We start from the raw sequence: 14,744 nt of genomic DNA, 5'->3' as shown, positions 1-14,744 counted from the left end.
GGAGAGTAAGAAGTCTTAGAGGATTGGTGAGTCCCAAATTGGATTCATTGGGTGTTCATAAGAGAGTGCATGGACATGATTGCTAAACCCACATCGACAAATGTCAAAGAGAAGGAAACACTTGCCCACTTACTAAGTGGATTAGCATCCATTTTTGAAACTTTCAAAACCATCTGGGATACATATCTTTAGTTGTTGGATAAGGCTTACCCAGAAATTTTGAAGTTAGTCAAGCTCCAGTGAAATGAATAGTATTCATTTATTCTTTTGTTCTAAATTCTTTCAATTCTTTCACCGGTCTTTGGCATTGATTCCAAAGAGGGAGTATGTATATATGTGAAAAATATCAGAAAAATCAGACATGATCACATGGGAAGGATATCAGGATATCAGAAGGAGTGTATTGCTCAGGGGGAGTATATTTCAATTGAACCGACAGGCAATCCATTTTTCACATGAGTGTTGCCATCAATGTCAAAGGGGGAGATTGTTGGCAACTGACACTCATCAGATTCATTTTGTTGTCATTGATGGCAACAAGATTAGATGGAAGTCATATATCGACAGACACCGACATTGGAGTATCCAGGATTACACAGACACCGACACTGACACCGGCACCGACATCAATACTTCAAGGAAGCCGACATCAAGGAAGACTTAATTAGAAAATCATTTTGTAATTATTGTCGCGAGCGACATTGAATGTCTTTTGTAATGTATTGTAAGCTGGTATAAGACATATTGTTTGTAATAGGTATATAGGTGAGTCTGCTAGTTCATTTTAAATATGATATAGGATGCGACATAGGAAAATATAGCAGAACTCTATAGTGTAAAGTATATGTATGTAGATCATCTGTATGCGAGTGTTATATCATGCAATTATATGTAGATAGCTTGGAAAGCATTCTTGGAGGAGAAGAGATACTGATAGTAGTGTTCAGGGTTTATGAACCGGTACAAAGCAGAGCTAGAACTGGAACTCTATTTGGCATAGCAGATGCATTTTTGAGTTCAATTTTATTGTTTTACATTACCAGAAGCTTGTAGTCAGTGAAACTCTTCAGTGATGAGCAGTATGCTCTGGGCAGTGTGCCTTCCTACATGTGCAGGGCCCCATTATATGTAAGATCCTTTCATATGGCTAGTGAACTGATATTGTGGGTCGCAAATTCCACCATGGTTTTTCCTCTTTGAGGTTTTCCATGTATAAATTTTGTGTTATGGTGTTCATTTATGTGGATGGTTTATTTGCTTCATGTTATATGTTTATTTGTTTACTGGTTTATGTGTTTTCTATTTTTCTTTGTGTGAAACAAAAACCACGTTGTTTGGTGAAAAAGAAATCATAAGAAATAAAACATAAATATAATAATCAAAAAAAATGTATTCAAAAAATTAATACATTTTGGAAAGATTATAATAAGGACCACATACTTACAAAACATAACTTCTAAATGAATTTATTTGAATCCCCAAAAGGTAAAGACAAAGTGGTTTTTTGCCAACATTTTGATAGGTGTAGATGTGATTCTATTACAAACATGATTTAAGTTTGGAGGGGTTCTATCCAAGGGGTTTTGATCTAACCCTCTTCAATTAAAATATTTTAAATGGAACCTCTGAAGGCTTATAAAATATGTGATTTTAGGCAAAAATCAAGATGTCCTAAAAGTGGGACACTATTGTGGCAATACCTTATTTCGAGAATTCTCATTATTAGTACATGAAGAGCCATCAAAGATCAATCCATTCTTTTTCAAGTGGTCATCAAATTCCCCCTTTAATGTATGTTTATCCATCTACCTAGTTTCTAATGTCCTAAGCTCCACTAGCTTGTAACAACCCCAAAACTGGATGATATTAAGAATGTATTGTGAAGCTTTTCAAATGAGATTCTCAACTCGAAAGACAAGCTACATATCCTAGGCCTACATATAAGAGTAATCGAGGGAAAAGGCCATAGTACCAACCAAATATATACTTGACAAATGCAAGCTTAGACATCAAACCAAATTGTGCGTATACATATACCTCCAACAAATATCACATAATCTAGTAAGGGGTATAATTCTTAGATAAATTAACTACTTTGATGATACTAACATGTGGTGTAATGTTTTTACTTTAATAGCTTCATTACATGGCTCTCCCGCTTCTCTCCAACAACTCTCCAGCCTCTCTCCATTTGAATGCTACTGTCGATGCCTCTGGTTCGATGGTGGTTTTTGCTTCTATGGTGTTATCCGTTGCGGATGTTTGTAGTGTTCTCTCGTCCTTTGACTTCACCCCCCTTCCTCCTCGCGGGGGGCTTCTGCTCCTGTGATCCATGATATGTTCGATGTCATTGCTGCTGTTTGGTTTGATGCTGCTCGGGTGGTTGTTGTTGCGGCTCGCCATGTTCCCCATGGGGATTTACCCAGTGCAACACCCACGCCCCCAAGTTCTCTGGCTGGGGGATTTTTATGTTACAGTTTGATTATAGTGATTTGGTTATTATAAGGAATTCAAATATTATAGATAGGAGTTTTGGTTGTTCAGTTTGTAAAAGACCTTGTTAGGCCAAAAAGAGGATCCGTTGGGATGGAAGATGGCTCCCCACTACTCAAGGAGTTCTCAAGGTGAATACCAATTATCCTCTAGGGGGAATCTGGGACATGTAAGGATAAGTGACATTTGCAAAAATAATAATGGGAGTGTTATGTTATTTATTTTTTATAAAAGGGTAGTATACTAATAACCTCATGGAGGCCCTTGCTATTTTGTATGTAATGGAAAGAGGTTGTTCCCTTGGATGGAGAAGAATCATTTTTGAATTTGATTCACAAATTGTGTTGGATATGTTAAATGAGCAACATTTGGATGGGGGCTAATTGGCAACTGGCACTCGTGGTTTGACAATTTTTTAGTTTGAGTTGCTCTCTAGACTCTTATCTCCTTTAGTCATATTCCTAAAGAATGGAATAGAGTTATGGATTGTTTAGATAAATGGGCTTCTGAGTTCTTGGAGGGATGGAATCTTGGTGATTGGGGAGTTTTATCTCCAAAGTGTTTCTCAAATTTTGGAGAAGTTGGTTTTGGAGGATAGGATGTGTAGCTTGTCTCATCTTATGGTTTCTACTAGGTTTTGGTTGATCTTTTTTGGGTCTATGTCCTTGTTCTTTGTATTTTTTTCTCGGTGATTAATAAATTTTTATCCATTTTCTTTAAAAAAATGCCTCAATAATCTTATAGTATAAAAAAAATCAACATGAAATTTGAAATCCTAATCGAACATGATATAAGATAAATGTAATTGAAAAGGAAGGACAAAAGAGGCAAAAGAGTAGGTTTCCCAAAAAATGTTAAGAAATAAAATCTTTTACATAAATTATCAAATTATCTATGTTATTTAAAAAAATAAATTCAATTGAAAACAATTAACTTAGATTTAAAAAACATTTTAAATGATCATAAAAATATAAAAAATTAAGTATTTACATAAATGTGAAAAATTAAATAAATTAAATGTAAAAAGTACTCAACTTTTATATAAATGAAAAAATCCTTTGCCCAAGTGTCCTTTTCACTAGGTGAGGAACACCAATTACCATTCACGTTCCAATAACCGTTCACTTCTTGCACACCCAACCCCCCAATTACTAACTTTAAAAGAACCAAAAAACAAATAACTAAAAGTCCATTAAGAAATTCACATGTATCAATAGCCCTTCTTGCACACCCAACCCCCCAATTACTAATTGTAAAAGAACCAAAAAACAAATAACTAAAAGTCCATTAACAAATTCACATGCATCAATAGCCCCTCATTTTTTGCAATTTTGGACCATACTTGGCCCATTTGTGCACCTTTATTGATACCCATAGTGCTCAACTACTAAAGCATTTGTGCATAAACATTGGCAATTTTAAGTGCACGATTATTGAGACATTTTTAAACAAATATTGAGCAACACTTCGAAATATACTTTTTGACGCTTGCACATATGACAAATCCCACAACGTACATCATTACTACCCATAAGCCAAAACAATAGCTATAAAAAAAAAAAACCAAAAATAATCATCAAAATCCAATGTATCATTTAGAGAATGTGTATGTGTGCACAAAATTAGCTATAACAATTATCGGTACACTTTCCTAATCCAATGTATCATTTAGAGAATGTGTATGTGTGCACAAAATTAGCTATAACAATTATCGGTACACTTTCCTAGTACAAAGTGAACACCATGAGTGATGTTTTTTATTAGAAAACAACCAAAACCAAGGGCTGACCCAAGAGAAACAAACAAACCATTACCAGCACACACACACCACACACACCACAGAAACTCAAGCCATGAGTGTGATGTTGATATCAATGCACATAAGTTGATAATGTAACTTGTAGAACTACCTTGACTAATTCTTGTTTTTATTATTTGCTTCCATTTTGTGTTTCTATTTGCTTTTTTATTGTCTAGTTTAAAAGTGCAATGGTGATCACCATGAGTATGAAATTGATATCAAAGATCTACCTTGCTAATTCTTGTTCCCAATTACTTTTGATTTTGTCTAATTTAAAAGTGCAAAGGTGATCAACAAGTGAAATTGATATCAAAGATCTACCTTGCTAATTCTTGTTTAAGTTATTATGTAATTTTTAGATTAAATTTGGCTAATTCTCTTGTATTTATTATATTTAGTATTTAGTTTGGTTTTGATGCTTTTATTTGTTTTGATTTTAGTCTACATTGGAGCAAAGATATATAATGTTTACATCTTTTAAAAAATCACAAGATTTTGAGTTCTTGATTAAAATCATTGAAAATTGATTTTTGTTAATTTTTGCTATATGATGAGATTGTACCCACAAATAATGTGTTCTCATCTAAAAAACTCACTTCACACTTTGAACATTTCATTTCATTTGACAATAGTCTATGTTATTAAAGATTATTTTAAAATACAAGAATCCTTACCATTAAACTTGAACATATCATTTGATAATCGTATTTGATATTTTAAAACAAACAAAATAATTGTGTCTTTAAATACAAAGACAAATTCTACTATTTCATATTTTCAAATAAACAAAATAATTGTCAACAAATACGAACACAAATTCTTTTCAAAAAAACCCCTAATAGCCCCTAATATTTTCAAATGACTTGAAAAACGCAGCTTTGAAGGATTCCCCATCATCACAACCCTCGAGGATTTGCTTTTGCCATATATAGACAATGGAAAAAATACAATTTAAAAATAATAAAAGATAAATGCTCAACTCTCAAGCTTGAAAAACGTATAAAATGTTAAAGAAGCATGCGTAAATCAAGTGATTACATGCGATTCCAAGATATAAAGAAATAAAGTGAGACCTCAACGTCCATTCTAGAAGATTAACGAGTGATCTAACCATGTGCATAACAAGAGAGTTCATTTCAAATGAAACTTTTACACTAAACCTATCTGATAATCAACAGCTTTACAGCAGTGGGTGGAGAACCTTATGCGTGACAGAAGATGAGTTTGATCTCATTGGGTGATGGACAGTGGTGAACGAGAGAAGGGTCATCATGGGCATAAGTGTATGCATCAGGACAAGCACCCTTGAACATCAGTGAGAACTGACTAGGCTTACATGTATTGGGGCTATTGTACTGATTAGTGCAGCAGTACTGGTCTGTTCTGAATGCCTCACATGCACTCTTACACGCTACCACATCTCTTCCATGCCTTACCTGAAGCTTTTCAGGGCAAACAAAGTTAGCAAGGCTGTGAATCCTGCAGCCCGCCACAGTACACTGACCAGGGCCTGCATGGCCTCCATGTGGTGTAATGGTCATGGGCAAATTCATGCCATCTACCAAACTGAGAGTATAGGAGGAAATATCAGTGTGTGGGTGGTGCAGTGAGAGATGGGCAAGAGTTGCAGGGGTTGCTCCCCCTAAGCCATTGCACTCTAGTCTTCCACCACAGTCTCCTGTGAGGCAGTTGCCTCCACTGCCATGGAAACTGCACCCTGTTCTGGCCCACACTCTGCCATGCCACTGGTTGGGAACATCAATGCTCACATGATTGTGTGTGTTCAGAGCAAACCCACCTCCGGCCAGGACTGGATAGCCTGCACTTGGCTGCAGTCCCGGCCATATAGTGAAAGGGCAATCGTTCACAATGGTCAGCTTCAAAGGTGAACCACACCTCACCATCATTTCTCTACCTGCGCAACATAACCATAATAATGCTCCATATGTCAAGACTATTTGAACTAAACTGCCACAAACTTACAGATCATGTTAGCATAAAAGTTGCAGTAGAGATTATGTTAGCAGAAGAGTGTTGCAGTACAGATTATGTTAGCAGAAGAGTTGCATACAGATTATGTTAACAGAAGAGTATTGCAGTTTAGACATTGTCAAGATAAACTACTGATGGAGAAAAAAAATTGACATAAACATTGTTCAAACATAAAATTCCAATTGCTATGAATATGGGCCTCAGAACCCACAAGTGAAATAATGATGGAAATGGGTTTAATGCAAAAAGAAATCTTGAAATAAACATGGCTCCTATATGAAAATCCAGTAGCTGTGATATGGGCCTCAGACCTCACAAATGACCTCCTGGTGCAAAAAGCCTTGACACAAACATTTCCCCATATGAAAATTTAACTACTATGTATATTAGCTTCACAACCCACAAGTGAGTTCGTCATGAAAATGGGTCTAATGCAAAAAGCCTTGACATAAACATTGTTCCAAGTAACTACGAATATGGAGTTGAGAACCCGCAAGGAGCTCCTGATAAAAAATGGGTCTAATGTAAGGAACCTTGACATAAATGTTGCTCCTATATGAAAATCCAGTGGCTTTGAATATGAGACTCAGACCTCATAAATGCACTCCTAATGGAAATGGGTCTAATAAAGAAGAATAAAAACTTCACGTAAACATATTCCAGTAACTATGAATATGAACCCAAAAAAAACAAAAACCTTGACAAAAACATTACTTTAACATGAAATTCCAGTAACTATAAACATCAACCTCTGAACCCACAAATGGGCGTGGAAGCACACCTGAGCAGAGAAAGAGTAGCAGCGCCAAGCTCAACTTAAACATAAAACCCATGTTTATACCTCCCTAGACACAAGCTGAAACAAGTTGAGACAATATACACAACATGGATTGTAAGCAGAGAGACTGCAATTTATAAGGGTTTTTTTAGGGTTGCTTGAAGAAACACGTGGTTTTTTAGGGTATTAGGAAGTGTTTGCTGGTTATGTAAAGCTGCATTGGAATTGAGAACGTAGAAAGGATAAGCATGAAGTACCTACCTAGTGCCTAGTGTGTATTAGGTGAAGGATAACACAAGGTGACAGTAGCAGAAACTGTGGGACACGAGCTGTATTATTCTCTGACATTAGACAGATACATTGGCAAAGTTGATGGTATCCACAGTTTCCTTGAAAATAAATTTCACAAACTTCACATCGAACCACAGTATTCACTTTTTTCCCACCCTGGATATTTGAGTCACCTACTTTAGTTCAAGATGGTAAATGAAAATGTAGTAGAAGTTGGAACAAACGTAGAGAGCTGAGTATAAGAATACATGTAGTTTGATGATAGTAGCCAACTAGAAATTTGTTGACCATTTTTTGAGGATGGAGTCATAAATATCCATGTTTCAAATTTGTCATATTGGAGAAGACATAGGTAAGGTCAAAGGGATGATGTTGGTAGGAAAAAAGCTAACTTCATCTATCTTTGTTAGGTTGAAAGCCTAAAAGGGTGGCCTATTGTATGCTATTGATTGGAACTCACAACAGTGCTAGATACTAAGTCAATGAGCTAACTTCATATATCTTTGTTAGGTTGAAAGCCTAAAAGGGTGGCCTATTGTACGCTATTGATTGGAACTCACAACAGTGCTAGATACTAAGTCAATGAGATTACCTTTTAAATATTAGGATGAACCATACGTCACAACTGAAGAGAAAAAAAAAAAAGAGTACAATTGTATCACTACCAAATGCTTTGCAATACCTCTTATGGTTGTATGCTATGTAGGATTGATCCTAGGGGGGACATCCTTACATCTTTGCGAGTGATATTAATAATATCATACGTTGTATATAAATGAATGGATGGAATAGAATAGAGTAAGGATGAGAAAATATTTAAAAGTGCACAAACATTCTGACTGTTTATAATTATACTTGTAATTTTAGGAAACTATGAATGTAAGACAATGATGGGTATTTCACATGGTGTTATACAGATGTATAAATTATTATGTAAAAGTTTAAATATTTTGTTTTGTTTTGTTTATGTAATTTATCACACTTATTCTAGTTTTCCTTCTTATTGGTATCGCATTAAGGTAACAACAAGGATAGAGATTCCAAGTCATATCTTATTTCAACAATGTATTCATAAAATGTGGAGGAATAGTACTCAATGGTAAAGTGTCATTATTATCAAAGCAATGCATTGACACTATTCATAGGAGAAATAGAAGCAATGTAAGGTACATGACTAAGTAAATTGAGAATATCTAGTATGAAAGAGAAAGCAATAATGATGTTCATGAAAGAGGAAAAGGTAGCCACATGTTGGAACATCTCCATAGACAATATAACCCCATATGAATGATAAAGTACAAGTATATTATAGTGGGCTCATATGCTACAAATTTTACAAACAAATAAAAAAATCTACAAAAAGATAATGGACTATGAGAATCCATGACAATGACAAATGATATTGCCAAGAATGCATAATATAATGTTATGTGGGAAGTGATTAAAACAAATTGTAATTTAAATATGCCTAAACTTTAGCATAGAAAAATCAATGTAAAACTAATGGTGGATTTAAACTCCAACCAAATAAGATAAACCTAATTAAAAATTAAGGATGAGTCATAAGCACAAAAGTAGGTTAACATAAATGTAAAGAAATAAAATGTTTTACATAAACTATCTATGTTTTTTAAATAAATACGTTCATAAATTAACTATGTTATTTAAATAAATGCATTCAATTGAGCACCAATTAACATGGATAAAAAAATATATTTGAATTCATCATAACAAATATAAAAAATTAAATATTTAAAAAGTGTAAAAATTTAAATAAAAAATTAAATTAAATATACAACTACTCAACTTTTATTTTAATGAAAAAAATTAGTGTGAAAGTGATTACCACGAGTGAAATTGAAATAAATGCATATAAATGAACATACAACTAGTGGACCTAATTTAGCTAATTCATCTTGTATTTATTTGTTCTATTTTGATGTTTTTATTTGATATCATTTTGGTGTCTAAATTTGTGCAGAAAAATATTTGAATTCATCATAACAAATATAAAAATTTAAATACTTTAAAAAAATGTAAAAATTTAAATAAAAAATAAATTAAATGTACACATACTCAACTTTGATTTTAATGAAAAAACTTAGTGTGAAGGTGTGTGAAATTGATATCAATGCACATAAATGAACATGCAAATTGTGGATCTAATTTAACTAATTCTTCAAAAAACGTATTTATTTGCTCTATTTTGGTGTGTTTATTTGATTTCATTTTGGTGTCTAAATTTGTACAAAGATATATGATGTTTAAATAATACCTTTGGGAAAATCATAAGATTTGAGTTCTCCTTAACTAGAAACCTTGAGAATTAGTTACAAATTTGAATAGAACGTAGATGCTTCAAATACAATAAACTTTGATGCAATCTCTAAGATGATGATGTGTTCTCATCTAATATATATTCTTTGTATAAAACTTGAACAAACATGTTCAAGTAGATGATAGTCTTTGATTTTTTCAAATAAGCAAAATAATTGTTGTAAGCACATGTTTTTTTCTTAAAAACTTAAGATATAATAGTCCTTGATATTTTTAAATGAATAAAAAACACCCTTAAAAAAAAAAACAAATTAAAGACCTCAACCCTTGAAAATATATATGAACAATGGAAAATCGCAATTTACAAACAAAAAAAAAGCTTATTTTAGCTTGAAAATATATGAAAAGTAAAGAAGCGTGCGTAAATAGGTTAGATGAATTATAACAGTATCAAGTGATTCATATGCAATTGTAAGACCGAAAATATAAAATGAGATTCAACATTGAATGTAGAAGATTAGCTCTGGCTATCTAACCAAAGGGTAACAAGAGAGTTCATTTGAAAAGAAACTTTTAGTTTAAACTTATTTGATAATCAGCAGTGGTTGGAGAACCTTAAACGTGACAAAATATGATTTTGATCTCATTGGGTTCGTCACAGTGGTGAAGAACAGCATCATGGGCATAAGTGGATGCTTTAGGACAGGCTTTCTTGAACCTCTCTGAGAACTCAGTAGGCTTACATGTATTGGCGATGTTGAACTGATTAGTGCAGCAGTACTGGTCTGTTCTAAATGCCTGACATGCACTCTTACAGGCTATCATTTCATTTCCACGCTTTACTTTAAGGTGTTCAGGACAATCAAGGTTAGAAATGTTGGGAATCCTGCAGCCCGCCACAGTAGAGTCACCAGGGCCTTTTGCATTGCCTCCAATATGGGGTGTAATGGTCATGGGCAAATTCATACCATCTACCAAGCTGACAGTATAGGAGGATTTACCAGTGGGGGATGTGTGCAGTGAGAGTTGGGCAAGAGTTGCAGGGGTTGCTCCTCCTGAGCCACCGCACTCTAGCTTTCCACTACAGTCTCCTGTGAAGCAGGAACCTTTACCGCCACTGAAACTGCACATTGTTCTGCCCCACACTCTGCCATGCCACTCGTTGGGAACATCAATGCTCACATGACTCTTTGTGTTCAGAGCAAACCCACCTCTGCCCAGGACTGGATACCCTGCACTTGGCTGCAGTGCTGGCCATATGGTGGAAGGGCAGTCATTCACAATGGTCAGCTTCAAAGGTGAACCACACCTCACCATCATTTCTCTACCTGCACAACATAGCCATAATAAAGTTCCATTTGTCAAGCCTATTTGACCTAAACTGCTATAAACTTACAGAACATGTTAGTATTGCTACAACAATACAGAAAGGCCAAAAATCTTGACATAAATATTGCTACAACATGAAATTCTGGTGGTCATGAATATGGGTCTCAGAATTCACATGTGAGTTTCTGAATGAGTCTAATACAAAAAGTTTTGATATAAACATTGTTTCAACATGAAATTCCAAAGGCTACGAATATGAGTGTCAAAACTTAAAGGTAAGCTTCTGATGGAAATGGGTCTAATGTAAAAAGTCTTCTCATAAACATTGCTTTAATATGAAATTTCAATGGCTAATTAATGATATAAAATTTCCACAATCCATAATTTGTTAGATGCTGCTTCTGGATTAGACTGTGTGCAAGTTTTTTATCAATGCTAATGGGTGTAATGTAAAAAGTCTTGTCATAAACATTGCTCCAATATAAAATTTCAATGGCTAATTAATGATATAAGATTTCGACAATCCATAATTTGTTAGATGCTGTTTCTGGATTAGACTGTGTGCATGTTTTTTATCAATGTTTCCGATGATTAGGATGATAGAGAGCTAAGAAATGTATAAGATCAATGATTGCAGACCAAAAGGTAGCTCAAAAAGGAAGAGAGTGGAGAGAGAAGGTGACACCAGATGCAAAGCCCAAAAAAAAGGAAAAGAACAAAAAATAAAAGAATAGAGAAAGAGAAAGAAAAGACAAATACTTCAACTAAGTAAAACACAAAGACAAACAATAAAAAAAACTAATTAATGAAAGAACTCCCCCAAAAAAGAAATACCAACTAGTCCTTTTGTTCTTTTGTTTCATGTTCATATATATATATATATATGCTCGAGCGTGCCGGCGCGCACACACACAAATATATGTATATATACATACATACATACATATACATATACATAAACAAGGGCATGAACAAAAAAATGAACAAAAGATAAAAAGATAAATAGAAAATATATATGTGTCTTGTGTGTGTATTACTCTTCTGTTCATTTATTTATATGAATAGAATAGAACAAACACAAAAATATCTAAAAGAGATAAGAAAAGAATAGAATGAAAATAAACTTAAATTATAAAAAAGAAACAAACCTAAATAAAAAAAATAAGATTAAGAGCTCCTACTATAGAAAGGTCTAATGCAGAAAGTCTTGACATAAACATTGCTCCAACATCAAATTTCAATTTCAATGGCTATCAATATGAGTCTCAAAACTCACAAATGAACTTCTGATATAAAAAAGTCTAATGCTAAAATTCTTGACATAAACATTACTCTAATATGAAATTTCAATGGCTCTGAGGCTCGCCTCAGACCCCTCAGACCCCACAAATAAGCTTTTTGATGAAAAAAAGTGTAATGAAAAAAACTTTAACATAAACATTGCTCCAACTAGCTATTAACATAGACCTCGGAACCCACAAATGAGCTCCGGAATCTAATACAGAAAAAATACTTGACATAAACAGTAGTCCATGAAATTTGGGTAGTTTGGGTAGCTATGAGTATGGGTCTCATAACTCGGAAATGGATGGGTGTGCAAGGCATAGGTGAGCAGAGAAAGAGTAGCAGTGCCAAGCTCAACTTAAACATAAAACCCATGTTCAGACAACATACACAGCACGGATTGTGCTTAGAGCGACTGCAATTTATAAGGTTTTTTTAGGGTTGCCTGAAGAAGCACGTAATAGGAAGTGTTTGCTGCTTTAGGTAAATTGTGGATACCATCAACTTGGCAATATATATGGGGAAGGATAACACAAGTTGTGAGAAGCAGAAACTATGGGACTCGAGCTGTATTATTGTTATAAACAAAAGTATTGGCAAGTAATTTCAGAAACTTCACATTGGTGATGGTATCCACTGTTTCCCATGCTGCTAAATGGATGATAGGTATTAGCTACTTGTTGGTGTCACACAAGAAAGGGCAACTGGCTACGCAGCGGACAAAATGTCCCCTCCCATGCCATGCCTTCTACATGCCCCTCATGTCATCACGCCGTCCAATAAACAGAACCGCATAGCCTAGGTCCTACTGGCCTGAGCTTCCAGAAAACTGTGCCGTCCGTGCCCAGAAAAATGTGCGTGCAAATAAAGTTTTTAAAGGGCACAGCCTTGCGGGGAAAATATTATATAGATATGTATCAAAATATATATCAAACTAAAGCACATCTCTCTATTATATACATATCTCTATATTCAATGTAAGCAAAAATTATAAATTAATATTAAATATAATTTTATTTTTGATATATAGTTAAATATTATAAATTAAATATTAAAATATTATTTAATATTTAATATTTAAGTTGATATATACTTCTATATTTAATTTCGTATATTAAATTTTAAATTATATTATATAATTCATAAATAAATATATATTCTACATTTAATTATATATGTAACCCATAATGTACTTTATAGTATAATAAACTTTATGCACTTATAATTCAAAAGTGCATAAAGTTTAGTATAATTTAAATTTTATAAAAACTTTATTATAATTATAAGTGAATAAGCTTTCACTATATTAAAGTTTATTGATAGGGTTATAGTTAGGTTTAGGAATTACATCACGTTCAGGGTTAGGGTTAGGGTTAGGGTTAGGGTTTAGGATTATAGCTAGGGTCAAGCTTAGGGTTAGAGTTAGGGTTAGGGTTAGGATTTCTGTTAGGATTTATGGTTAGGATAAGGATTGTGGTTGGGGTTTAATACATGGTTAGGGTTAGGATTATGGTTCACGGTTTACATAATTTTTAGGGTTAGGTTTAGTGTTAGGGTTAGGATTTACATCATGGCATCATGGCCGAGTTTAGGGTTTGGGTTATTGTTTTGGTTTTGGTTTAGGGTTAGGCTTAGGATTATGTTAGAGTTAGGCTTAGGGTTTGTGTTAAAATCATATTTAGGGTTATAATAATGGTTAGCGATAGGATCTAGGGTAAGGATTAGGGTTAGGGTTTAGTGTTATGGTTAGAGATGTTGTTAGGGTTAGGGTTAACATGATGGTTAGGGTTAGTGCTAGGGTTTAGGATTATGATTAGGGTGAGGGTTTAAAACATGGTTAGGGTTTAGGTTATGGTTATGGTTTCAGTTAGAGTTTGAAAAAGGATTATGGTTAGGGTTAAAGTTGGGATTATGGTTAGGTTTTACATCATGGTTAGGGTTATCTTTAGGATTAGGGCTATGGTTAAGGTTAGAATTTACATCACGGTCAAGGTTACGACTATGGTTAGGGTTAGGGCTTAGTGCTTAGGGTTAAGGTTAGGGCTAGATTTAGGATTGTGATTAAGGTTATGATAAGAGATAAAATTAGAGTTATATCAATGTTAGGCTTAATTTTAGTCTTAGGGTTTAGGGTTAGGGTTCAATTAGAGAAAAATCAATAGCTCAAATTTAAGATTAGGGTTAGGATTATAGTTAGGGTTTACATCATTGTTAGGGTTAGGTTAATGGTTAAGGTTCAGATTTACATCATGGTTAGGGTTAGGGTTAAGTTTGGAGCTAGGTTGAGGATTTAGGTTATGGTTAAGATTATGTCTAGGGTTAGGGTTGATATCATAAGGTTAGGGTAAGGGTTGTGTTAGGGTTGGGATTATAGTTAGGGTTTACATCATTGTTAGGGTTAGGTAAATTGTTAAGGTTTGGATTGACATCATGGTTAGGGTTAGGGTTAAGTTTGTGGTTAGGTTGAGGATTTAGGGTTACGATTAGGATTATGTCTAG

General features: G+C 34.1%; 2 protein-coding genes across 2 annotated transcripts; both read right to left on the bottom strand.

Moving 5' to 3' along the window:
• Positions 1-5,348: 5,348 nt before the first annotated feature.
• LOC131073085 (osmotin-like protein) lies at positions 5,349-7,282 on the bottom strand. Its single transcript, XM_058009452.2, has 2 exons — positions 7,068-7,282; positions 5,349-6,209 (listed from the first exon to the last, which is right to left on the bottom strand). Exons 1-2 carry the CDS (start codon positions 7,117-7,119, stop codon positions 5,497-5,499), a joined length of 765 nt encoding a protein of 254 aa, XP_057865435.2. The 5' UTR covers positions 7,120-7,282; the 3' UTR covers positions 5,349-5,496.
• A 2,965-nt stretch (positions 7,283-10,247) lies between these two features.
• On the bottom strand, positions 10,248-10,949 carry LOC131858413 (osmotin-like protein). Its single transcript, XM_059211647.1, has one exon. The coding sequence runs from the start codon at positions 10,947-10,949 to the stop codon at positions 10,248-10,250; it is 702 nt and encodes a 233-aa protein (XP_059067630.1).
• Positions 10,950-14,744: the final 3,795 nt, after the last annotated feature.

Source organism: Cryptomeria japonica, chromosome 9 (assembly GCF_030272615.1).
Source record: "Cryptomeria japonica chromosome 9, Sugi_1.0, whole genome shotgun sequence".
NCBI classification, from domain to species: Eukaryota; Viridiplantae; Streptophyta; class Pinopsida; order Cupressales; family Cupressaceae; genus Cryptomeria; species Cryptomeria japonica.
The sequence above is the reverse complement of the archived record's forward strand: the minus strand, read 5'-3'. Positions and strand labels throughout refer to the sequence as shown.

What these genes read in the sequence shown, in the direction of transcription:
- LOC131073085 (XM_058009452.2), bottom strand. Translation starts at nt 7,119, where the DNA reads ATGGGTTTTATGTTTAAGTTGAGCTTGGCGCTGCTACTCTTTCTCTGC. An exon ending in GCTACTCTTTCTCTGCTCAG is followed by an intron (nt 6,210 to 7,067) that starts GTGTGCTTCCAC and finishes TATGTTGCGCAG; the next exon opens with GTAGAGAAATGATGGTGAGG.
- LOC131858413 (XM_059211647.1), bottom strand. Translation starts at nt 10,949, where the DNA reads ATGGTGAGGTGTGGTTCACCTTTGAAGCTGACCATTGTGAATGACTGC.